General features: G+C 45.8%; 1 protein-coding gene across 1 annotated transcript in view; it reads left to right on the top strand.

The window, feature by feature from the left end:
* Positions 1-27,248, top strand: part of LOC137538168 (pancreatic secretory granule membrane major glycoprotein GP2-like) — a 169,926-nt gene that overhangs the window by 85,214 nt on the left and 57,464 nt on the right. Inside the window, exons 5-7 of the mRNA XM_068260193.1 lie at positions 537-691; positions 13,467-13,712; positions 22,958-23,117. Of these exons, the coding sequence (XP_068116294.1) occupies positions 537-691; positions 13,467-13,712; positions 22,958-23,117 (561 nt within the window). The remainder of the gene's footprint in view (positions 1-536; positions 692-13,466; positions 13,713-22,957; positions 23,118-27,248) is intronic.

Below are 27,248 nucleotides of genomic sequence, written 5' to 3'. Positions count from 1 at the left end.
GATGAGTAGTGATAAAGTTATTGGCAAATGAATGGGAGGTGAAAGATGCTCAGATGCAAAAAAATGTACATCCCTGTGGGCTTAAGTGGTTAAACAAAAAACATTTCTTTGTTACAGCTGATACAAATCCTAAAATAAATCTGCACTGTTTTTACTTCCTGATTCATGGAAGCTGACATTGTTAACATCCTGTGCTTTCAAATGAGTGTATCTGCCATCTCTGCCAATGGTAGTGAAGTGACACGGGGAGAGAACAAATTCCAATTTGTGATTAGACACAAATAAGGGGGAATTAGACAGGCTAAAACTTTGTAAATACATACAGGATGCATATCTCTTTGTTTTCCTTCTGTCCTGTGCAAGAGTTCAGGTCCACTTTAAGAAAATCATAAATTGTGACATGGTACGTAAACTTATGAGCACAATTTGTACATAACACATAACTAAAATTTTAAGTATTCAAAATATAAACAGATGAATACGTTGAAAACCACATAATCCCAGTTTAATAAAGCTGTGTTTCTTTTTTTATGCAGAACAATTCTGGCAAGATGTACTTTACAAACACTCTGCACATCTATCCACTAAGTGGACCTCTGATCACTAAGAATCCCATCCTGTATAACTTCACCTGTGAGTTTGACCCGAATATGCAGACCAGTCTGGGCTTCGCTCTGCATCCGGTGGCCAGGTAACAAGAAGTAACCACACCTTGGCAGTAACTGCCCAAATGATATCACACAGAAGTGAAGTAGTCCTTTTACTTTTTATGTTGTAACTGGTAAAAGTGCCGTGAGGCCCAGTGCACACCAAAACCGCTAGCAGATCCGCAATACGCTAGCGGTTTTTGGAGCTGATTTCAGAGCGATTCTAGGTATGTTTAGAGACTTTTCTAAACACACCTAGCGGTTTTGGGTGTGCGTTTTTGGGTAGCAGATTACACATATTGTTACAGTAAAAGCTGTTACTGAACAGCTTCTGTAACAAAAACGTCTGGCAAACCGCTCTGAAGTAGCGTTTTTCAGAGCGGTTTGCGTTTTTCCTATACTTTACATTGAGGACGAAACGCTTCCGAAAACCACAAACGAGCAGCAGGAGGCGCGTTTGCGGCTTGGCAAAAACCTCAAACCGCCGGTGTGCACCATCCCATTGCAATACATTAGCCAAGCGTTTTTACAGGCGGATGCGGCCGCTCGGTGTGCACTAGGCCTAAGTTTGTGTTTTTGTAATTACAATACGAAATTTGCAATTACAACACGGAATTGTAATTTGTAATTATCAGAAAATTCATAATTTCATAATTCGTAATTTTTGTATCGTAATTTCATGTTAAATCGTAATATTGTGCTTCATTTCCTGTTACTCGTTACTTTGTAATTTCTTGTAAAACAAGACCTGAAAAATACCCATGATTCCGAAAATACTTGTAATTCCAAAAATGTCATCATGGAAATGATCGCAATTATGAAAATGATCGTAATTACAAAAATGTTGTATGGTTGAAATTTTGCAAAATATCACATAATTTTTTGTGATTATGATTTTTCAAATATGATCGTAATCGTAATGAGCACATAATCAGCACATCAGGATCATCACTGGTCAGGAGGAAGCTGTGCATGTCTGCCAGTTCTGTAGTAGCAAACAATGTTCAAGGATACCCGAAGTGACATGTGACATGATGAGATAGACATGTGTATGTACAGTGCCTAGCACACTAATAACTATGCTGTGTTCCTTTTTTTCTTTCTCTGCCTGAAAGAGTTAAATATCAGGTATGCAAGTGGCTGAATCAGACAGGAAGTGACTTCAGTGTGACCCTCACTGATAAGAAATTCCAACTATAAAACACTTTCCTAGCAGAAAATTGCTTCTGAGAGCAAGAAAGAGGTTAAAAAAAGGGAATTTCGTATCAGTGAGGGTCACACCATAGTCACTTCCTGTCTGAGTCAGGACTGAGTCAGCCACTTACATACCTGATATTTAACTCTTTCAGGCAGAGAAAGAAAAAAAGTAACACAGCATAGTTATTTGTGTGCTAGGCACTGTACAAACACATGTCTATCTCATCATGTCACATGTCACTTCGGGTATCCTTTCAGGAGAAGCACCAAAAATGGATAAAGTTTGAGTGTGCCTCGGTCAAAGTCTCAGTGCCCATAGAGACTTACATCAAGCAGTCAAAAATTTGGGGCTGTTGCAATATGATAAAGGGCATGGCCCGAAACAGCGTCTGTCATTGCTGAGCCATTGATTTAATAAAAGAGCATTAATACTATTTTTGGAGTGATGCCGGTGCAAACTTTTGACTGCCAGTTCTGTAGTGGCTGCTGTGAGGAACATGTCTCTTTCAGGAACATCTTGCAGGGGAAGTATAGCTTCGGTTTTATGTAGCTCTGCACTGGATAGATGAAACAGATTCATATTTATACTTCCTGGGCTCTATGGGTTGAAACAAAGATAACAACTCCCATATCCAATGTTTTATAAAGATGTGGCCACTCACCCAGCTTATTCCTAATTATTCCTCATTGCTAGAGACTGCATTATAGAGATAAACTGGCACCATGTTTCAGGCCAGAAGCCCTTTATTAGGGATGCTCATTCGGATTCTGTGGAAATGCAATTTCCGAAATTCCGATCAGAAATTGCATTTCCGCACCGGAATGCGGAAATCGGTAATGCAAGTGAGGGTGGCGGATTTCCGCCGGAAATCGCGGAAATTTCCGCCGGAAATCGCGGAAATTACACCCGACTTTAACATCAATTTTCTCAAAAACTTTCAGGTCTTTTTGAAAACTGTTTTTTGCATCTTGTTCACAAGATTCAGTTTAATAAACTCTGAAAAGTTGGTGTTTCTAGGAATTAAGGGGGCTTTGCTATTAAATGCTAAATTCGGCGGATTTTTACTGTAATGTAAAATGCAGAAAATCTGCATCTGCCTATTTTCTGCATTTTACATTACAGTAAAAATCTGCCGACTTTAGCAGTTAATAGCAAAGCCCCCGTAAGTCCTAGAAACACCAAATTTTCAGGGTTTATTAAACAGAATCTTAAATTAAACAGATGCAAAAAAAGTGTTCAAAAAGACCTTACAGTTTTTGCGAAAATCGATGTTAAAGTCGGGCGGAATTTCTGCGAATTCTGGCGGAAATTCCGCATTGGAATGCGGAAATTGGTAGCGGAAAGCGGAATCGGTAGTTTGCAATGGCGGAATGCAGATTTACTGCGGAATCGGAAATTGGCATTTCCGAGCATCCCTACCCTTTATCACAGGGGCACTTGAAGTCATTTGCAATAAAGCTGTAAATTATTGAACATAAGCTGGTTTAATGGAAACATCTTTACAGACAATCTGATCGAGGGTTGCTCAGATGTCAGACATCACTAAGATTCCAGCAAGCTGAATCTCTAGGCAACGTTGGGGGGCTCCAATGTTTTCATTACAGTCTTGCCCTGGAAGGAGACATTTGAGACACGTGAGTGGGTTGCACAGAGGAGGCATAAAGAGTCACTAAAGGGTACACAAAGGAGGCCCTAGTGTGTGTTTTCTAGATTTAGATTTCCAGTTACACCCCTGGATGCTGGAGCTGCATCCTCCCCTTTTGGCACACTCCCAGTTTTGTCAAGGCAAATTTGTTACTGATACTCCACACTGTCTTACTTACAGATAGGCTGCTTTCACAGTGGGATGTTACAGGCACACATTACTGTGCTGTTCACAGTGCCCACGTTGCGTTTGAGTATAACGCTGCACGTTCAATGAAAGTGCAGCATGCTGTGCGTTATACTCCTATGTGGCTGCATTCGGATGTTTGCACATGCTCAGTAATGTTTTTTTTTTATTTGCTGCATGCGCCGTTTTCATTCGATAGTATGCATCAAAAAGTACGCATCAAGTACGCATCAAGAGATGCATAACGCAGCTCAATGTAACGTCCAACTTCAAAGCTAACATGCATTGCGTTAGGGGCTTGTTATGCGACCTTAACGTCGCATCAAACGCAACGTCTAAGTGTGAAAGAGCCCTAAAACCAAAATTCTAACAAGCGTAACAAATGAATTCTAGTAAAATGTACTTATATTGGGGTTAATTAATTCTGGCAAATGGAGCAAAAATAAATAACTGTTTTTCAGAAACCCAAGCACAATGATATTAATACTTCATATGTAACTCAGCAGAAATGGCACACACATTTACAAACTGGATATTATGCTAAATTAGTCAAAACCAATAAAGCAAATTATTTCCCATTGCTCTGGCCAGAAACCCCTCCCTAAGGCCACATACACACATCAGACCATAGTCTTTTGAAAATAAAAGATCACAGACCAATTTTACCCCCTTCCATGTAGTATGAGAGCCATACCTACACAGGTTATTCTATGGAGCTGAACTCTCCATCAGACAGAAATCTTTGCAAGATGCTGCACACACAGATGCTGTACAGACACAAAAGATCAGTATCTGCAAAAGATCTGTTCCTGCCAAAAATCCATTCCTGCAAATTGCATTCATAGTCTATGAGATCTGCAGATCATCATACACACCTTGTTTAACTGACATTCATCTGCAGATCAGACAATCATCTGCAGATCTGAAAATCCATCCTGGTGGATCTAATCTGCAGATGAATGTCAGTTAAACAAGGTGTGTATGATGATCTGCAGATATCATAGACTATGAATGCATTTTGCAGGAGCTGATGTTTTGCAGGAACAGATCTTTTGCAGATACTGATCTTTTGAATGTGTACAGCATCTTTGTGTGCAACATCTTGCAAAGATTTCTGTCTGATGTGGAGTTCAGCTCCATAGAATAGACTGTGTAGGTATGGCTCTCATACTACGTGGAAGGGGGTAAAATTGGTCTGTGATCTTTCATTTTCCAAAGACTATGGTCTGATGTGTGTATGAGCCTTAACAGTTTGGAGGCTCTACATTAGTTGTTAGCTCCGGCCAGAGGGCTTCCAATTTAACATCTCTAGCCAGTGCAGCCAAACATGCAGAGGCTCAGGAATGTTAAAGAGGAACTTCAGCCTAAACAAACATACTGTCATTAAGTTACATTAGTTATGTTAATTAAAATAGATAAGCAATATAATCTCTTACCGACCCTGTTTTAGCCACTTCAGTCTATCTGGACGGATATATCTGTCCAGATAGGCTGCACTAACTGCAGCTGGCCCCGCGCGTGCTCCTGCCGCCTTCCGCTGCCTCGAAGATCAATGAATGGGAACACAGTTCCCATTCATTGATCTGTGTGTTCCCATTCATTGAACTGTATCACCGTATGAAAAACCGATGGCTTCTCTGAAAAGCCGCGATTTTTCTAAGTGTCACGTCATCCCTTCAGATCCTGTAAGCGAGAGGTCTCACAGGATGAATAACAAAAAAAAAATAATCAAAAATAGTAACACTATATCTTCATATATTTTTTTTTTAAATGTACACAATCAATTACATTTAAATATATCTGTTTACCTCCCCACTCCAAAAACCTCAAATAACATTTTTTATAAAAAAAAAAAAAAAAAAAGTTACAATTAAAAAACAAAACAAAAAAACCAACAACAACATAAATAGTTACCTAAGGGTCTGAACTTTTTTAATATGCATGCCAAGAGAGTATATTACTATAATTTTTTTTAATTATAAGCTTGTAAATAGTGACGGACTCAAATTGAAAAAATGCACCTTTATTTCCAAATAAAATATTGATGCCATACATTGTTATAGGGACATAATCTCAATGGTATAATAACCGGGACAAATGGGCAAATAAAATACATGGGTTTTAATTATGGTAGTATGTATTATTTCAAAGCTATAATTGCTGTAAACTGAGAAATAATGATTTTTTTCATAATATTCCCATTAAAATGCATTTGGAAAAAAATAATTCTTAGCAAAATGTACCACCCAAAGAAAACCTGATTGGTGGCGGCAGAAAAACAAGATATAGATCAATTAATTGTGATAAGTAGAGATAAAGTTGTTGGCGAATGAATGGGAGGTGAACGTTGCTCGGAAGCATAAGATGAAACAACACTGAAGGCTGAAGTGGTTAAAAGAACATGATGGCATTAAGCAGTTGAAAAAGGGTTTATCCCGAAACAGCGGTCTGTCCTGCTGCCTTTTCAATTTTAATAAAGAGCTATTGATACATCTGAGCGGTGCTGGTCCTCTTTCCTGTGTTTCTACGTGGTTAAGGCAAATGTTTGTGATTTCATGGGGGCATCCATCTTTTTGGTTGAAAGGAGGTGACAGGGAGCAGGAGACACAGTTCCAACTGTCCTGTGTCCTGATAACCCCTTCCAGCTGCACGCGTAGGCTTCAAATCACAAATTCAAAATTAAAAAAAAAATTGCACCAAAACAGCAGAACAACAACATCAGAAATCCCATAAAACTTTGCACAGCATCAGGGGAAAAATGCCCGGGCAGATTTCTTCTGTGCAGCTAAAAATGAGGCTTGTATAAGAGAAACAAAGTTCTGGTGCTGTGAAACTGTTAAAGAAACACAAAGCTTTTTCAGTGCTGCTGAGTAGATTTTTAGTCTGGAGGTTCTCTTTAAGGAAAGACTGTAATTCTAACAACGATTCCAGTATCTATGGTAACTGCAAAGACAGGAATTCACAGAAACTTAGGTAAATTCTACATCATAACCATTTTTTTTTTTACTGTGTGCTTGTAAGGATCCCTCCTGTCGGTTGCAGCAGAGCTGCAGCCAAGCAGTTTTCATTTCTCTACATGCATGTGGTTGCATAATCTGACATGCGTTTGTAATGAGAATCCCTTCCATTCATAGGCAGCTTGCAGCCTTCAATCAGTGTAGCACAGGATTGCATGATTACCATTCAGTTGTGTGGGAATTTGCATGTCTGTTCCCATTGGCTGATGTCCATATAAACGCCTGCCTCTCATTACAGACCTCGCCTGACATAGCGTACAGCTTACTTGAGTTGTTGCTGGATCCATGCTGTGATATTGTATTTTGTATTGCTTTGCTTTGCATTACCTTGCCTGCCTGGACGTTCACTGCACTGGCGGGGGTCAGTGACGTCTTACCATCCTGCTAGTGGGAGATTGCCTTCACCACATTGGTAACTGGTAGTTATCCCGCTTGCTTTGTTCCTGTGGACGTGACTATAGCAGCGGTTGCTATTAGTTACGCTCCTACCTGTTTGTCTTGTCTGTATCAGTGTGGATGTTTGCTATTGCTAGGCAAACAATCCTTCTGTCTGTCTGTTCCTGCTAATCCTGTTTCCTGTGAACATAACTATAGACTACGTTTGCTATTAGTTAATGTCTTTCTTGTTACTCAGCCAGAGGCTCAAGGCAGCGGTCGTCCTGAGCAACCATTGTATCTTGTTTATTTGTGGTGGTTATTGGAAGGCCAGAGCTGCGGTTGCTCTGGGCAATCTTGCTCCCTTATCCATAACTCCTGTAGTGATCTGTGTAGGCTCTTCCATCACCCAGCTACATATTCTTGTTTGTTCTGGTGGTACGCTGGCTTTCTTGGCCTGAGCTGCTGTGACTTGCACCTCCAAGGCCTGGATGTAACTGAAGTTGGGCAGGTGTTGTTTCCTCACCTCCTGTTCAAGCGGGGACATGCCACATAGGGTGAAGAAGGTGGTTATAGATTGGGGCATAGCAGCTGAAAAGAAAGCAGGAGATCTGCCAGGCATTACAGTGCTATCACTGACAAGTCCCTCCGTCACCCTGGAATGGACAGGTCCCTCCCCCACTCTGGCCATGACAGGACCCTCCCCCACTCTGGCCATGACTGGTCCCTCGAATACTGGCATATCCTCCTCTCTTTTCTTCCATTGCCATGTGGCCTGTCCCTCATTCTTCAGATCTTGCTGACAGCTGTAGCCTCCAGCTTTTTGCCCCTCCTTTTTCCTATGGCCATTGGTCTACTCACTCAGCATTAGAGTGATAGAACTCTCTACAGTAAAGTAGGGTGTTAAGTCAGGTACCCCCATGTTACCAAAAATGCAGTTTGAGTTTGGATGATCTGCATTGCTTGTATTGGGTTGCAGTTTGGGTATGGGTAAAGAGTGTGGTGGGTCAGGTTGGCTGCATGTGGGGAATGCTACATAGTAACATAGTTAGTTGAGTTGAAAAAAAGACATACCTCCATCAAGTTCAACCAGAGAATGAAGTACAACACCAGCCCGCTCCCTCACATATCCCTGTTGATCCAGAGGAAGGCAAAAAACCCTTACAAGGCATGGTCCAATTAGCCCCAACAGGGAAAAAAATCCTTCCCAACTCCAGAAGGCAATATCAACACCATTGGGCATTACCTAGTAAATATAGCTAGTGGCACCAGCGCTTCCGCAGTGAGATGCCTTCTGGAAGCTGACGCCATAACAGAATACAGACAGGCAGAGGTCGGTGCAAATGGCAGGCAGAGAGTTGTCAAATTCAGGCAGAGGTCGGTACAGGCAGCTGGCAAAGAGTAGTCAAAATCCAGGCAAAAATCGGCAACAGGAAATCAATCAAAGTCCAGGAAAAATCAGTGCAGGCAGAAGGTAGAGAGAATAGTCAAAGTCCAGGCAAAAATCGGTAACAGGTTGGCAGAAAAGTAAATCAGCAGATCAACAAACTCACAGATCACACAGATCACAGCACAGCTCAGCCGCAGCCAGGAAGCAAATGGCAACATTGCATTGGATACAAACTTACTTGTATCCAATACAATGCTACTTGGGGCCAATCCGATCATTTAACACTTGACCCCACGCAACCCCCCCCCCCCACGTCACCCCGCACCGACGCACATCACGCTCTGTCATCCTGATTGGCTATCAGGTCCCCAGCAGATCAGAGAGGTAATGGGGACTCCGGCGGACGTTGGGGAGAAGCCTGGGTCCCGCTGACAAGTGCTGCTCACGAGCGGGACCCAGAAACAATCTATACTGAGCGGGCACCTACCTATCTAACCTATACTGGAGGCACCTACCTATCTAACCTATGCTGGGGGCACTTACTTATCTAAACTATATGCAGGCACCTACCTATCTAACCTATACATAGTGTGTGTTTCCACAGTGTGTGTGTGTGTTTCCACAGCATACGTGTGTGTGTGTGTGTGTGTGTGTGTGTGTGTGTGTGTGTGTGTGTGTGTGTGTGTGTGTGTGTATCCACAGCATATGACTCTAGGCCCCGCATATGACACTCGCCCCAGTCCCTGCGTACTCTAAGGCCACCTATGGGTCAGGGTTCAGTACAGTAGTGGTTCTTATGGTCTAAATGAGTGACAGTTCACTCAGGTAACAGCTGACAGTGTTCTGCTGTATTCTACAATCAACACACAATATAGGGGGCTCTGACAGTGCGGCTTTATACAGGCCAGAAGGGATTTATATAGATGAGGGCACAATACAGTAGTGAAGCTTATGGTATAATGAGTGAGGGCTGGTTTCCTCCAGCCACCATGCATCCTACGAGACCCGCCGCGGCACTTCCTGTTCTGCGAGTACGCAGCTGAATCCCGAAAGTTGTGCCATGCACGGCTATGGGATTCGCTACCACTGGCATGTAAAAATGGTAAAATGTTGTCCAAATCCCTATGGCAAGCGATTCGGATGGCTGCTGCATTATCCCCTATGGCAGAGTTTCCCTGCACAATTTGCCTGTGGGGAATCTCTGCGGATTCGGCACAATTTCCACACTAGTGGAAGCAGGCCCTCACAGTTCACTTCACTCAGGTAACAGACAGATAGCAAAAAACAACAACAACAACAAAACAGTACAGTACAGTAGTGCTGCTTATGGTCTAAATGAGTGACTGTTTACTTCACTCAGGTGACAGACAGATAGCAAAAAAACCAAACAAACAAAAAACAGCCCTTACAAGGGTTATTGGGGAAGGTAATGTAACACTTGCAACGCTGTACACCTGTCTCCTCTCCTACAACAGCTGAAGTGCTCTGTCTGGACAATGGACACACAGCGCAGCAATATAAGAATAGCAAGAAAAACAATGAACCAGCCCTTATTAGAACTACTGGGTGATTAGGATGCTGTGGTACCATAGCAGCAAGAAACTACACTAAACACACTTCCTACTGGCCACCAGGGGCGTCGCTAGCCCTATTTTGGGGGGACCCGTGCCCCCAATCTGTCCTGGGGTGCCACGGATCTCCCGGCCGCCGCTGCCCCGCTCTGCCCTGTCCCCGCTGCCATTCAGACCTCGATCAGCGCCGGGCGACCAGATAGAGCGGGCGCTAGGACCTAGCAGACACCGCTGATATGCGGAAGTGACATCACTTCCGCATATTTGTGCCTGGCGCCCGCTCTATCTGGTTGGGTCGAGGTGATCCTGAGGTCTGATGCGGCAAGGTAGGTGGGGTGGGGAGTGCGCCTGTCACTCACTACCTAACGGGGGTCCCTGCTGTCACTCACTACCTAACAGGGGTGCCTGCTGTCACTCACTACCTAACGGGGGTCCCTGCTGTCACTCACTATTTAACTGGGGGTCCCTGCTGTCACTCACTACCTAACGGTGGTCCCTGCTGTCACTCACTACCTAACGGGGGTCCCTGCTGTCACTCACTGCCTAACGGGGGCCCCTGCTGTCACTACCTAACGGGGGTCCCTGCTGTCACTCACTATTTAACTGGGGGTCCCTGCTGTCACTCACTACCTAACGGGGTCCCTGCTGTCACTCACTACCTAATGGGGGTCCCTGCTGTCACTCACTATTTAACTGTGGGTCCCTGCTGTCACTCACTACCTAACGGGGGTCCCTGCTGTCACTCACTACCTAACGGGGGTCCTGCTGTCACTCACTACCTAACGGGGGTCCCTGCTGTCACTCACTATTCAACTGGGGGTCCCTGGTATCACTCACTACCTAGCGGGGGTCCCTGCTGTCACTCAATACCTAACGGGGGTCCCTGCTGCCACTAACTATTTAACTGGGGATCCCTGCTGTCACTCACTACCTAACGGGGGTCCCAGCTGTCACTCACTACCTAACGGGGGTCCCTGCTGTCACTCACTACCTAACGGGGGTCCCAGCTGTCACTCACTACCTAACGGGGGTCCCTGCTGTCACTCACTACCTAACGGGGGTCCCTGCTGTCACTCACTACCTAACGGGGTCCCTGCTGTAACTCACTATTTAACTGGGGGTCCCTGCTGTCACTCACTACCTAATGGGGGTCCCTGCTGTCACTCACTACCTAACGGGGGTCCCTGCTGTCACTCACTATTTAACTGAGGGTCCCTGCTGTCACTCACTACCTAACGGGGGTCCCTGCTGTCACTCACTACCTAACGGGGTCCCTGCTGTCACTCACTACCTAACGGGGGTCCTGCTGTCACTCACTACCTAACGGGGGTCCCTTCTGTCACTCACTATTTAACTGGGGGTCCCTGGTATCACTCACTACCTAGCGGGGGTCCCTGCTGTCACTCACTACCTAACGGGGGTCCCTGCTGTCACTCACTACCTAACGGGGGTCCCTGCTGCCACTCACTATTTAACTGGAGGTCCATGCGGTCACTCACTACCTAACGGGGGTCCCTGCTGTCACTCACTACCTAACGGGGGTCCCTGCTGTCACTCACTACCTAACGGGGGTCCCTGCTGTCACTATCTAAACGGGGGTCCCTGCTGTCACTCACTGTTTAACTGGGGGTCCCTGCTGTCACTCATTATCTAACTGGGGGGCCCTGCTGTCACTCACTATCTAACTGGGGGTCCCTGCTGTCACTCACTATCTAACTGGGGGTCCCTGCTGTCACTCACTACCCAACTGGGGGTCCCTGCTGTCACTCACTACCTAACTGGGGGGGCTCCTGTCACTACCTAAACTGGGGGCTCCTGTCACTGCCTACACTGGGGGGCTCCTGTCACTACCTAAACTGGGGTACTCCTGGCGCTACCTTAACTAGGGGGCACCTGTCGCTACCTAAACTATCCAGGCCAGCCAGCCCAGCATCACCACCAGCCAACCAGCCCAGAATCACTATCAAAAAGGCCACAGCATCACCACCAGTCAGGCCAGCATTTACTTCAACCAGCCAAGCACAGCCCACCATCACTGCCAGCCAACCCAGCCACAACATCAGCCACAGCATCACCGCCAGCCAGGCCACAGCATCACTGCCAGGCCTTTCAGCTCACACATCATCCCCAATCCAGCCAAAAACAGTATTGCCGGGTACAGCAGCCAGTAGAGGAGACTTCAGAAGCCAGGTAAGAGGTGTCTACAATATTAAGGGGGCATTCTGCCTATATATGTGAAATGCTGTCTATTTATGTGCCTCATGACTGCTGAATTTGTCTTGTTGTAGGCCTCATGATTGCTGAATTTGTCTTGTTGAGGGCCTCAAGATTGCTGAATTTGTCTTGTTGGGTGCCTCATGATTTGTTGGGGGCCTCATGATTGCTGAATTTGTCTTGTTGGGGGCCTCACGCTTGCTGACTTTGTCATGTTGGGGGCCTCATGATTTCTGAATTTGTCTTGATAGGGGCCTCATGATTGCTGAATTTGTCTTGTTGGAAGTCACATGATTGCTAACTGCGAGACTATGCGAAAAGCTGAATCATCATCATATGAGACAATAGCATTAAACCTACTTTTTTAGCTTTTTAAAACAGAAAATAAAACTGTGAGGTTGTAAAAAAATGAATATATTTTTTCAGGAGTAGGATGGATGAAATTGTTTATCTTTTCAGTTTTTCAACTTGGATTTTCCATAATGTTCATGTATGTGCTAAAACGTTTGTATAGTATTTAGTTTAAATTGCTGTTGCCACTTTGCGATAGATAAGTGACTTGTGGGTTGCAGTTTGGGCCTCCAAAAAGTTTGCCACCACTGTCCTAATCTAATGTACGATTGGCCCCACCCATGGCCACACCCACTCACTGCATGACCACACCCATTTTTTGCCGCTGCGCGCACCGCACATAGCCCCCACCTGGTGCCCCCAATCTCCAAGGACCCTAGGAACGCCCCTGACGGCCGCTATCCCTATCAGCAGCACAGCTCTCTCCCTACACTGCTCTACACACTACACAGGCAGACTGTAAAATGGCTGCTGTGTGTTGTTTTTGTAGGTGAGGGGTGTGGTCCAGAAGGGAGGGATGGCTGATTGGCTGCTGTGTGTCTGCTGTATCTGAGGTGAGGGGTCACATTTTGGCTCCGTGATGACGTATGGGGGTGGGTTGAACACGCCATGTGTTCGCCTGAAGACGCAAACGCGAACAACCGTTATTTGCCAGGAACTGTCCGCCGACGGACAGTTCGGGCCATCTCTACTAAGCACACACATTTCAGGGAGGGCAAAGCAGCCTTCAGTGTAGATGATACAACTTTGAATATTGCAGATAACCCAGAGACTGGTATTCTGTGTCTGCCTGGAGCTCCTATTTAATCTGCATTATATTTGCCATGTTCATAGGTGAATCATTAATAATAATGTCTTATTGTGTATTGCAGCACAATCATCATCCCTGGCCCATCAGGCAGCGGAACCTTCTCTGTCACTATGGCTGCTTATCATGACTCAGGCTTTTCCAACCCAATACAGCAAAATGAGGACGTTCCTATTGCAGATCTTTTGTATATTGGAATATTCACAACCAGCGTAGATGGAAACACGTTTGTCTTGTATACGGATAACTGTACAGCCTCTCCCAGCAATACCTCATCTGATACTAATGCAGTCCCCTTGCTGATAGGAGGGTAAGTGTCTTGTCTCTTCTCTTCCCCACTCTCCATCTCCTCTCACCTCCTCCCTTCCAAAGCTCCATTCCATTGCCACCCCATGTAACACCTCATCCTTCCTTTTCCTCCTCTCCTGTCTTTATCTCTTTACATTCTCCTTCTGCGTACATAAAAAAAGGGCGCGTGGTGTAAACGATAAGCAGTATTATCGTTTATAAAAATATTGTGTAAAATTTAGTTTACAAATAGTGTTTTAAGAATTTATAAATAATTAAATAAGGTGTATGAAATCGGCAATTCTTAAAAGGTTAATCTTCCCTGTTTCTAAACTGTAACTTATACCGTAATTGTTAAAAAAACAGTAATATTTGTTTAAACATTATAATTATATATTGCTATGGATAATCTTGATTTATCGTTTATTATTATAATAAAATGTGAAAATATTGTTTATAACAATGGTATTAATATAAGTACATTCATAATAACTGTTGATTAGTATAATTAAAATTGTACTAAAACTATACCTAACCCTACTCTCACATAGAACCCTCCCTGTACCTATACCTAACCCCTAGACTCCCTGGTGGTGCCTAAACATAAGACCCCCCTGGTGGTGCCTAAACCTAAGACCCCCCTGGTGGTGCCTAAACCTAAGACCCCCCTGGTGGTGCCTAAACCTAAGACCCCCCTGGTGGTGCCTAAACGGTGTCTAAACCTAAGACCCCCCTGGTGGTGCCGAAACCTAAGACCCCCACTGGTGGTGCCTAAAACTAACCACCCCAAAGCCCTCCCTGTACCTATCCCTAACCCCTAGACCCCTGGTGGTGCCTAAACTTAAGACCCCCCGGGGGTGCCTAAACTTAAGACCCCCTGGTGGTGCCTAAACATAAGACCCCCCCTGGTGGTGCCTAAACCTAAGACCCCCTATGGATAATAATGTTTTACAAACATTAATAAATAAAAAATGTAAATAAAAAAATTTTAATAATTTTTTTGGGTGGATAATAATGTTTTAGAAATGTTTTACAAATAGTGATTGTAAAAAATATATTACAATTTACGTTACGTACTGATTGCTTTATTTTGTGAATAATGATGTTTTACAAACACTAAGGGTTAAAATGTTAAATAATGTTTTAATTAAACAGGATAAATATGTTTAGTATCTTTATAAACGTTATTCGACACGGGCTCATTTTGTAAAGTTACTGTATATACTCACATATAAGCCTAATTTTCAGTACAAAAATGTGCTGAAAAGTTACCCCCTTGGCTTATATGCAAGTCAGTGGAGCAGAACAGATGGATGCAATGATCGGGGATTTTTTCAGTGTGGCAATCGCTGTGTCTCATATCTATGATGCCATCTAGTGGGGCATTGAGAGACAGCTGTATCATCCTTGGTGCACATCTGCCTATGGGGAGGGGGGCTAACTTGTACCTGGCTACTGTGGAGTGGGCTATACTGGGGACTGGGCTTATACTCGAGTCAATCACTTTTTCCTGGTTTCTGAGGGAAAAGTGGGTACCTCGGCTTATATGCGGGTCGGCTTATATGCGAGTATATACGGTAAATCATCACAAGCACAGTTATAAAACCTTAAAAATCTCCGGGCGCCGTTTGTAAAACGTTAATAATCTCCGGCGCCTTTTTTTCCCTGTTCGGCGCCCATTAAACTATATTTATAATGGGAGTGAATGGGGCGCCCTTTTTGTCCACTTGTCTCATGCGCCCAAATCTCCTGCTTCCCTCCTTCTCCCCTCTCTTTCAGGGGTCTAGTCCTGGGAAAAGAAGTGAGTGGACTCACCTAGAAAACCCATGCGCTGCCAAAAATGGGCGTGGTCAAGCATACTGTGGGCGTGGTCATGGGTGGGGCCAAATATACATGACCTTAGCAGTGATGTAAAAGGAAAAGTCTGCCGGGGAAGTTTGAGCTCTGCCGTAGTGTATCCCCCCAAAATAGATGTAATCTGACAGCATTTCACCAAAAAGACACATAATCTGGTAGAGGTTCCTCCAAAATACAGATAATATGGCAGTGGTTCCCCCAAAATAGATAATGTGGCAGCAGCAGTTCCCCCAACATACACAATTTAGAAGCAGTTTTGCAAAATATGCGAAACCTGGCAGCGGAACACCCAAAATACATATAATCTGGCAGCAGTGGTCCGCCAAACATACACAATCTGGCAGCATTTCCCCAAAATACGCATAATCTGGCAGCAGCCATTCCCGTAACATACACATAATCTGGCAGCTGTTCCCCAAAATACACATAATCTGGCAGCAGCCGTTCCCGTAACATACACATAATCTGGCAGCCAGTTCCCCAAAATACATAACAGCGGTTCCATAAAAATGCAGATAATCTGACAGCAGTTCCCCCAAAATAGGTACCCCCAGCATAGGTAGCCAGGTCTATAGGTGTCCCCAGTATAAGTAGCCATGAGTATAGTAGTCCCCAGTATATGTAGCCAGAGGTATATGTGCCTAGTATATGTAGCCAGGGGTAGATGTCCCCAGTATATGTAGCCAGGGGTATACGTGCCCAGTATATGTATCCAGGGGTATATGTCCCCAGTATATGTAGCCAGGGGTATACGTGCCCAGTATATGTAGACAGGGGTATACGTGCCCAGTATATGTAGCCAGGGGTATACGTGCCCAGTATATGTAGTCAGGGGTATATGTCCTAGTATATGTAGCCAGGGGTATATGTCCCCAGTATATGTAGCCAGGGGTATATGTGCCCAGTATATGTAGCCAGGGGTATACGTGCCCAGTATATGTAGTCAGGGGTATATGTCCCAGTATATGTAGCCAGGGGTATACGTGCCCAGTATATGTAGCCAGGGGGATATGTGCCCAGTATATGTAGCCAAGGGGTATATGTCCCCAGTATATGTAGCCAAGGGGTATATGTCCCCAGTATATGTAGCCAGGGGGTATATGTGCCCAGTATATGTAGTCAGGGGGTATATGTGCCCAGTATATGTAGTCAGGGGGTATATGTCCCCAGTATATGTAGCCAGGGGGTATATGTGCCCAGTATATGTAGTCAGGGGGTATATGTCCCCAGTATATGTAGCCAGGGGGTATATGTCCCCAGTATATGTAGCCAGGGGGTATATGTCCCCAGTATATGTAGCCAGGGGGTATATGTCCCCAGTATATGTAGCCAGGGGGTATATGTCCCCAGTATATGTAGCCAGGGGGTATATGTGCCCAGTATATGTAGCCAGGGGGTATATGTGCCCAGTATATGTAGCCAGGGGGTATATGTCCCCAGTATATGTAGCCAGGGGGTATATGTCCCCAGTATATGTAGCCAGGGGGTATATGTGCCCAGTATATGTAGCCAGGTGGTATATGTGCCCAGTATATGTAGTCAGGGGGTATATGTCCCCAGTATATGTAGTCAGGGGGTATATGTGCCAGAATAGGTAGCCAGGTGTCCCCCCTCCCCCCCAGCAGGAGGGGAGCAGCGCAGAGAAGACGGAGAACTGTGAGCAGCGGTGGAGAAGGGGGCCATCTCCCCCCCTCTCTCACCTCGGGGCTCTCCTTCCCTCGCTCTCCCCTCCACAAGTAATGTGCGGGCAGCCGGCAGCGGGCGGGACTTACCTCTCCTCGTCGTCGGAACACTGGATCTGCATGCCGCAAGTCTGGTCTGGTTCAGACCAGAGCAGCGGCACGCAGACCCGGCGCCGGAACGAGGAGAGGTAAGTCCCGCCCGCTGCCGGCTGCCCGCACATTACTTGTGGAGGGGAGAGCGAGGGAAGGAGAGCCCCGAGGTGAGAGAAGGGGGGGAAATGGCCCCCTTCTCCACCGCTGCTCACAGCTCTCCTTCCACTGCGCTGCTCCCTCCACACAAGCCAGCGTGGACGGTGTCCACCCTAGGGAAATAGTAAGTGGACGCCGTCCACGCCCCACTCGACCCCTGCTCTCTTTATAGCCTTTTCCCTCCCCACCTCTTACTTTTGCTTCCACCCATTTATCCCCACTACCTTACCTGTCTCCATATCTATCCTAACCACTCCTCTCCTCTCCCTTATTTTCCCTCTACTCCTTACCTCTACTTGCATCTCATCCCCCCTCCCCTCCTCCTCTGACATAGTATGCAGTGATTATTACTGTGGCTTCCTCCTCTCAGTCTGTGGCATGCTGTGACATAGTGTGCAGTGATTATCACTGTGGCTTTCTCCTCTCAGTCTGTGGCTTGCTGTAACATAGTATGCAGTGATTATTACTGTGGCTTCCTCCTCTCAGTCTGTGGCATGCTGTGACATAGTGTGCAGTGATTATCACTGTGGCTTTCTCCTTTCAGTCTGTGGCTTGCTGTAACATAGTATGCAGTGATTATCACTGTGGCTTTCTCCTCTCAGTCTGTGGCATGCTGTGACATAGTGTGCAGTGATTATCACTGTGGCTTTCTCCTCTCAGTCTGTGGCATGCTGTGACATAGTGTGCAGTGATTATCACTGTGGCTTTCTCCTCTCAGTCTGTGGCAAGCTGTGATGTAGTGTGCAGCAATTGTCACTGTGGATTTCTCCTCTCAGTCTGTGGCATGCTGTGATGTAGTGTGCAGTGATTGTCAATGTGGATTCCTCCTTTTAGTCTATGGCATGCTGTAATGTAGTGGGCAGTGATTGTCAGCGTGGATTCCTCCTCTCATTCTGTGGCATGCAATGACATAGTGTGTAATAATTGTCACTGTGTATTCCTTCTCTCTGTCTGTGGCATGCTGTAACATAGGACTTGATTCACAAAGCCGTGCTAACTCATAGCACGGTCACGCTAGCATTTTGTGCACATTATAACACGCATAACGGTTTTTGCGTGCAAACGCAAATGTTTGTGCGCAATCGTGAATTTTTTGCACGCTAATGCAAATGTTTGTTAGCATGCGAAAATTTGTGACTGCGCGTGAAAACCATAATACATGTTATAACGTGTGCAAAACACTAGCGCGACTGTGCTATGAGTTAGCACGGCTTTCTGAATCAAGCCCATAGTGTGCAGTGATTGTCACTGTGGATTCTTCCTGTATGTGGCATGCTGTGTGATGTGATGTGGTGTGCAGTCACTGTCACTGTGGATTCCTCCTCTCAGTCTGTGGCATGCTGTGATGTAGTGTGCAGCGATTGTCACTGTGGATTCCTCCTCTCAGTCTGTGGCATGCTGTGACATAGTGTGCAGCGATTGTCACTGTGGATTCCTCCTCTCAGTCTGTGGCATGCTGTGACATAGTGTGCAGCGATTGTCACTGTGGATTCCTCCTCTCAGTCTGTGGCATGCTGTGACATAGTGTGCAGCGATTGTCACTGTGGATTCCTCCTCAGTCTGTGGCATGCTGTGACATGGGGCTTGATTCACTAATGCGTGATAACTGCTATCACAGCAGTTATCACGAGGCCTGCTGAGCGCAGCACTTTGCGCACGTAAAACATTACTCCTCGTGATAAACAGACGCTTGTGCGTGATCACGCACAAACGGTCGTTTATCATGCGGAGTAATGTTTTATGTGCGCAAAGCGCCGTGCGTGGCAGATCACGTGATCGCTGTGATAGCAGTTATCACGCATTATTGAATCAAGCCATAGTGTGCAACGTTTGTCACTGTGGCTTCCTCCTGTCAGTCTGTGGCATGCTGTGACATAGTGTGCAGCGATTGTCACTGTGGATTCCTCCTCTCAGTCTGTGGCATGCTGTGATGTCGTGGACAGTGATTGTCACTGTGGATTCCTCCTCTCAGTCTGTGGCATGCTGTGATATTGTGTGCAGCGATTGTCGCTGTAGATTCCTCCTCTCAGTCTGTGGCATGCTGTGATATAGTGGGCAGTGATTGTCACTGTGGATTTCTCATCTTAGTCTGTGGCAAGCTGTGACATAGTGTGCAGTGATTGTCACCGTGGATTCCTCCTCACACTCTGTGGCATGCTGTGATGTAGTGGGCAGCGATTGTCACTGTGGATTCCTCCTCTCAGTCTGTGGCATGCTGTGATGTCGTGGGCAGCGATTGTCACTGTGGATTCCTCCTCTCAGTCTGTGGCATGCTGTGATGTCGTGGACAGTGATTGTCACTGTGGATTCCTCCTCTTAGTCTGTGGCATGCTGTGATGTAGTGGGCAATCATTATAAGGGCTGGTGTACACCAAAGCGGTTCTGGAGTGTTTTTTAAATGCTTACAGGGGGGAAACCGCTTGGCTAATGAAAGTGAATGTGCACACCAGAAAGGGTCGTTTTTTCCCCAGACGCAAACTCGGGGGCTGCAGCATTTTTTAGATTTCTGAGGCATTTCTGCCTCAATGTTAAAGTATAGGAAAGTGGAAAACCGCTCTGAAAAACGCTAGATCCGAGCGGTTTTCCAGGCGTTTTTGTTACAGAAGCTGTTCAATAACAGCTTTTACTGTAACAATATTTGTAATCTGCTGCATGAAAACGCTCCAAATAACGCTAGGCATGTTTAGAAAACGTCTCTAAACATGCCTAGAATCACACACATTTTGCAGATCTGCTAGAGGTTTTTGGTGTGCACTGGGCCAAACTGTGGATTCCTTCTCTGTTACATAGTGTGCAGCGATTATCACCGTGGCTTCCTCCTCTCAGTCTATGGCAAGCTGTGACATAGTGTGCAGCGATTGTCACTGTGGATTTCTCCACTCAGTCTGTGGCATGCTGTAACATAGTTTGCAGCGATTGTCACTGTGGATTTCTCCTCTTAGTCTGTGGCATGCTGTGACACAGTGTGCAGCGATTGTCACTGTGGCTTCCTCCTCTCAGTCTGTGGCATGCTGTGGTGTAGTGTGTAGCGATTGTCACCGTGGATTCCTCCTCTCAGTCTGTGGCGTAGTGTGCAGCGATTTTCACTGTGAATTCCTCCTCTCAGTCTGTGGCATGCTCTGGTGTAGTGTGCAGTGATTGTCACTGTGAATACCTTCTCTTAGTCTGTGGCATGCTGTGATGAAGTGGGCAGCGATTGTCACTGTGGATTTCTTCTCTTAGTCTGTGGCATGCTGTGATGTAGTGGGTAGCGATTGTCACTGTGGATTCCTTCTCTTAGGCCTCGATTCACCAAGCGGTGATAACTCAGTTATCACGCCTAAAGGACTTTAGGCGTGATGACCTTTTCACCACTGAGTTATCACCGCTTTTTCCTGCTCTTCGCGCGAAGTTACCGCGCGAACGCGCGTTCGCGCGTACGCGCGTGAGAGCGCGCGCAAAGTCCCATAGGGTTTAATGGGAGCTTCGCGCGAAGCGTCGGGTGCTGCGCGCGCACTTACGCGCCTACGCGCGAACGCGCGTACGCGCGGTAACTTCGCGCGAAGCCCTTCTTATCATGCCTAAAGTGAGTTTAGGCGTGATAAGGGCCTTTTCACCAGCGTGCAAACACTTTGCACCGCTTGGTGAATCGAGCCCTTAGTCTGTTGCATGCTGTGATGTAGTGGGCAGCGATTGTCACTGTGGATTCCTTCTCTTAGTCTGTGGCATGCTGTGATGTAGTGGTCAGTGATTGTCACTGTGGATTCCTTCTCTTAGTCTGTTGCATGCTGTGATGTAGTGGGCGGCGATTGTCACTGTGGATTCCTTCTCTTAGTCTGTTGCATGCTGTGATGTAGTGGGCAGCGATTGTCACTGTGTATTCCTCCTCTGTCTGTGGCATGCTGTGATGTAGTGGGCAGCGATTGTCACTGTGGATTCCTCCTCTCAGTCTGTGGCATGCTGTGACATAGTGTGCAGCGATTGTCACTGTGGATTTCTCCTCTCAGTCTGTGGCATGCTGTGATGTAGTGGGCAGTGATTGTCACTGTGGATTCCTCCTCTCAGTGTGAGGCATGCTGTGATGTACTGTGCAGCGATTGTCACTGTGGATTCCTCCTCTCAGTGTGAGACATGCTGTGATGTAGTGTGCATCGATTGTCACTGTGGATTCCTCCTCTCAGTCTGTGGCATGCTGTGACATAGTGTGCAGCAATTGTCACTCTGAATTCCTCCTCTCAGTCTGTGGCATGCTGTGACATAGTGTGCAGCAATTGTCACTCTGAATTCCTCCTCTCAGTCTGTGGCATGCTGTGACATAGTGTGCAGCAATTGTCACTCTGAATTCCTCCTCTCAGTCTGTGGCATGCTGTGACATAGTGTGCAGCAATTGTCACTCTGAATTCCTCCTCTCAGTCTGTGGCATGCTGTGACGTAGTGTGCAGTGATTATCACTATTCCTTCTCTCAGTCTGAGACATGCTGTGATGTAGTGTGCAGCGATTGTCACTCTGAATTCCTCCTCTCAGTCTGTGGCATGCTGTGACATAGTGTGCAGCGATTGTCACTCCGAATTCCTCCTCTCAGTCTGTGGCATGCTGTAAAGTAGTGTGCAGTGATTATCACTATTCCTTCTCTCAGTGTGAGACATGCTGTGATGTAGTGTGCAGCGATTGTCACTCTGAATTCCTCCTCTCAGTCTGTGGCATGCTGTGACATAGTGTGCAGCGATTGTCACTCCGAATTCCTCCTCTCAGTCTGTGGCATGCTGTGATGTAGTGTGCAGCTATTGTCACTGTGGATTCCTACTCTCAGTATGTGCGCCTGCTATCAGTAAAGATGCCGCCACCTATGATAATTTGATGAAATTAAAGCAAACCTTAAAGCAATTAAAGCAAAGCAAGCGGAAGTAAATTTATGATATAATGAATTGTATGTGCAGAACAGCTAAGAAATAGAACATCAGTAGCAAAGAAAAAGAGTCTCATATTGTTTTGTAGTTCAGGAATCGTTAAAAAAACTTCAGTTGTTATCTATGCAAAAGAGCTTCTCTGAGCTATTTGACCCACTGGTTTGAATACAGTGAAGTACTTAAACAGCCAAGAAACAGTGAAACCGCTTGAGATAAGGTTTTACTGCAGGAAAGTTCCAAGGGTCATTCGTTCTGCTTTGTTTTATAGTTTAAAAGACAGAGTGTGGTTTTAAAACTGCAGCTATGACAGAGTGATGCAATTACCATTAAAAAAGCAATATAACTGAAAATAAAAATATTAGACTCTTTTCTTTGCTTCTAATGTTCATTTCCTTATCCATACAGTTCCTTATATCATAATTTTTCTTTCGCCTCAGGTTTGCTTTAAGAATGTAATTCAGAGAGAGGAATGATTTTACAATGGGTTTGTTACTGATGGATCTTGCTGTATGTAGGTCTCTTTTCTTTAATAGATATTATTTGTGGATAAATGATACAAGCAGGTTCACATTGTGATTATTCCTGTTCACAGAGTTGCTGTCACTGATACTGGTGTGGACGTTCACATGTCAGAGAATGAAAACTCTACTGAGGTCCGTTTCGAATTCAGCACCTTTAAGTTTGCAGACTATAGTGAAGTGTACGTCTCCTGCTTTGTGCGTCTGTGCAGCGCCACTGAGCGCTGCAACAAGGTAAGTGACCCCAACCCAGATCCACTGAGCTCATGTATTTGTAACTTCACCTATCCCTTAACCCAGTGTTTCTCAAACCTGTCCTGGTGACTCCCCAGCGGTGCATGTTTTGCAGGCAGCCCCACTTATGCACAGGTGGTGTGGTTAGTGTCTCAGCTAGGTGGATTCCATGAATCAGAGACACTAATCACCCCACCTGTGCATAGGTGAGGTTGCCTGCAGAGCATGCACCGTTGAGGAGTCACGAGGACAGGTTTGAGAAACGCTGCCTTAAAGGTCACCCGAGGTGAAAATAAACAATTGTATCTATCCTACTCCTTCTAGTGGCTGGATAGTGTACTGGTTAAGGGCTCTGCCTTTGACATGGGAGACCAGGGTTCAAATCCTGGCTAGGTCAAGTACCTATTCAGTAAGGAGTTCAAGGCAAGACTCCCTAACACTGCAGGGTGGCTTCTTGAGCGCATCCCAGTGGCTGCAACTCTTGAGCGCTTTGAGTCCGACAGGAGAAAAGCGCTATACAAATGTTCGGATTATTATATTATTATTAAAAATGACATTTTAGAATATTCCACAGTTTTATTTTATATTTAAATTTATATTTTACGTTTTTACCTTTAATTTATTGTTTTTGCTCAATGACACATTGGGCCTGATTCACAAAAGAGTGCTAACTGTTAGCACGGGCGTTTTAGCGCGAATTTTCGCATTGCGTGCAATCGCAAAAACGCCCGTGCTAACAGTTAGCTCTCTTTTGTGAATCGAGCCCATTCACTTAAGTATGCTAGAGCTAAAACCTATGAACCATTGAACCTCTTTATCTCTTTCCTGCTCTCAGAAGCCATTTTCTGCTAGGAAAATGTTTTCTAGTTGGAATTTCTTATCAGTGAGGGTCACACTGTAGTCACTTCCTGTCTGAGTCAGGACTGAGTTAGCCACTTACATACCTGATAGTTACCTCTTTCAGGCAGAGAAAGAAAAAAAAAGGAACACAGCATAGTTATTTGTATGCCTGGTACTGTACATACCCATGTCTATCTCATCATGTCACTTCGGGTATCCTTTAACCCATTAGCAGCTTTAAACAAAATTTTTCATTTCAAAGCTGCTGGTACATTCTAAGCCTCTGTGGGCACTAGGTAGCCAAATGAGTAGGCGTCAGGGAGCAGTTGTACTTACCTGATCTGGATGACTTCTTCTCTTCCTCCACCAGTGGCTTTAAACTGCCGACCGGTTTTCTGGGTCTGGATCACATGATATGACGTGATCGGAATCCAAGAGACTGTGTCAGCATTACAGCGAGCAGGGACAGTGTGTTGCTGAGTGGGAGAGAGTTAGGTAGGCCTGTGTTCTGTGTTCTCGCATTGCAGATTCTTGCTACTACCACATTGTCCTGAACCTCTAAGCCCTTCTTAGGGCTGATACATTGTCTTTCTTGCTATTGTATTGCTCTTCTGTGGCCACCGCCAGTGCACAAGTTAGCTGTTGGAGACAGGTCTGCTGGTCTTAGTAGTGCACCAACCATAACCCAGTAATCCTTCACCCCACTACTGACATCTATTCACTACTGCCCTCTGTATAAGGCCTCAGTGCAGAATCAGAGTTTTTTTGGTCACTTAACTGTCATTGAACTACCTCAGCCTGACCATAGGGGCTGGAAACAGCGATCGCCTGCACTACCATGATTGTGCGCACAAGCACTGCGGCGACTACACACCACTACACAAAGATTGCCGCAGAGAGGACTACCAGTTATGTCCTGGAAGTGTCAACTAGTAAAAACAAAGATATGCTTACCTGACGTAATCAATAAAGGTCTTTGCAGTTGTTTGCGGACTGTGGTGCATTAAACGCAGCGTTTCATCATTGTGAAGCGGGTGTAACCCTTACACAACCTGATGGACATGTACACACGCCGGATGTTTTAAAGCACTTTGTTCCACCAATTTAGGAATGTACTGTGATTTCTGCTCTTTAGAGTTTAAACCCGACTTTGCGTCAACTACATAATGTTTGGTGGGACTTTTGGCGTGGATCTCCCTCCGCTATGTCACAGTCCAGGTGTTAGGCCCCTTGAAACAACTTTTCCATCACTTTTGTGGCCAGATACAGGGCCTGATTCACAAAGCGGTGCTAACAGTTAGCACGCTGGTGAAAAGCCCTTTATCATGCCTAAACTCAGTTTAGGTAGAGTGACGAGATTTTCGTTGGCTCAACCTGGGATGGGGGGGCGGCTTGCACGAAAAATGGGGGGATGTGGCGCGCGTAGTGCGCCGTGCCGAAAAATGGGTGTGGCCATGACATTGTATGGGCGAAGCTAACATAATGATGTAACAGTGAGGCATAAGAAAGCACTGTTTACGCCATGATGTGGACAGACGAGGATTCGCATCATGGGTGTGCAGAAACTGTGTGATGCTATTTAATAGTATACCGTAACCCCAAAGCAGCAAGCATAGCCAACTATGACCATTAAATAATAAATGCAGCAACAGTTACCCCAGACACCAGAAAATAAACGCAATGTGGGCAAAATTTCAGCACAAAATAAATGCAATGGGCAACATGTTAGCACAAAATAAACGCATTGTGGGCAACATGTCAGTACAAAATAAATGCAATGTGGGCAACTTGTCAGTACAAAATAAATGCAATGTGGGCAACATGTCAGTACAAAATAAACGCACTGTGGGCAACGTCAGTACAAAATAAACGCACTGCGGGAAAACATGTCAGCACAAAATAAACGCACTGCGAGCAAACATGTCAGCACAAAATAAACGCACTGCGAGCAAACATGTCAGCACAAAATAAACGCACTGCGAGCAAACATGTCAGCACAAAATAAACGCACTGCGAGCAAACATGTCAGCACAAAATAAACGCACTGCGAGCAAACATGTCAGCACAAAATAAACGCACTGCGGGCACACGTCACCAGAAAATAAACGCACTGCGGGCAAACATTTCACCAGAAAATAAACGCACTGCGGGCACACATGTCACCAGAAAATTAATGCACTGCGGGCACACATGTCACCAGAATATAAACGCACTGCGGGTAAACATGTTACCAGAAAATAAACGCACCGCGGGCACACGTCAACAGAAAATAAACGCACTGCGGGCAAACGTCACCAGAAAATAAACGCACTGCGGGCAAATGTCACCAGAAAATAAACACACTGCGGGCACACGTCACCAGAAAATTAACGCACTGCGGGCACACGTCACCAGAAAATAAACGCACTGCGGGCAAACATGTCTCCAGAAAATAAACGCACTGCGGGCACACATCACCAGAAAATAAATGCACTGCGGGCACACATGTCACCAGAAAATAAACACACTGCGGGCAAACGTCACCAGAAAATAAACGCACTGTGGGCACACATATCACCAGAAAATTAACGCACTGCGGGCACACATGTCACCAGAAAGTAAACACATTGCGGGCACACATGTCACCAGAAAATAAACATACTGCGGGCACACGTCACCAGAAAATAAACGTACTGCGGGCAAACGTCACCAGAAAATAAACACACTGCGGGCAAACATGTCGCTAGAAAATAAACGCACTCCGGGCAAACATGTCGCCAGAAACTAAACGCACTCCGGGCAAACATGTCACCAGAAAATAAACGCAATGGGGGCAAAGTTCACCTGGAAAAAGAGCATTTACTCACCTGGCAGAAGACTCCTCTGGCGCGCATCTCCCCTGGACGATCCTCCCAAAGTCTCCTGCGCTGACAGGCAGAGCAGGGCTACGGCAAGATGGCGCCCCAAGCCCTGTACTGGAGACACAAATAGTCTCCAGTACAGGGCTTCGGCAGCCATCTTGCCGTAGCCCTGCTCACCTGCCGGTGTCTGAACAGACACCGGAAGAGGAGGCTGGAGCGGGGCTGCTGCAGGCAATGAACTGGCACGGCGTCTATAGACACCGCTGCCAGTTCATGAGGAGAGAGTGGCCAGAGTCCCGAGGCCGGGACGTCCCGCTGCTGAAAGCGGGACGTTTCCCGGGACCTCATGCAGCCTGGGACAGCAGACCCCAAATCCGGGACACGTTCCCGGGCAATCCGGGACGTCTGGTCACTCTAGTTTAGGCATGATAAGTTTAGGTGTGATAAGTTT

The sequence above is a fragment of the Hyperolius riggenbachi genome, chromosome 11 (assembly GCF_040937935.1).
Source record: "Hyperolius riggenbachi isolate aHypRig1 chromosome 11, aHypRig1.pri, whole genome shotgun sequence".
NCBI lineage: Eukaryota > Metazoa > Chordata > Amphibia > Anura > Hyperoliidae > Hyperolius > Hyperolius riggenbachi.
This window is presented reverse-complemented; position numbering and strand designations above follow the sequence as displayed.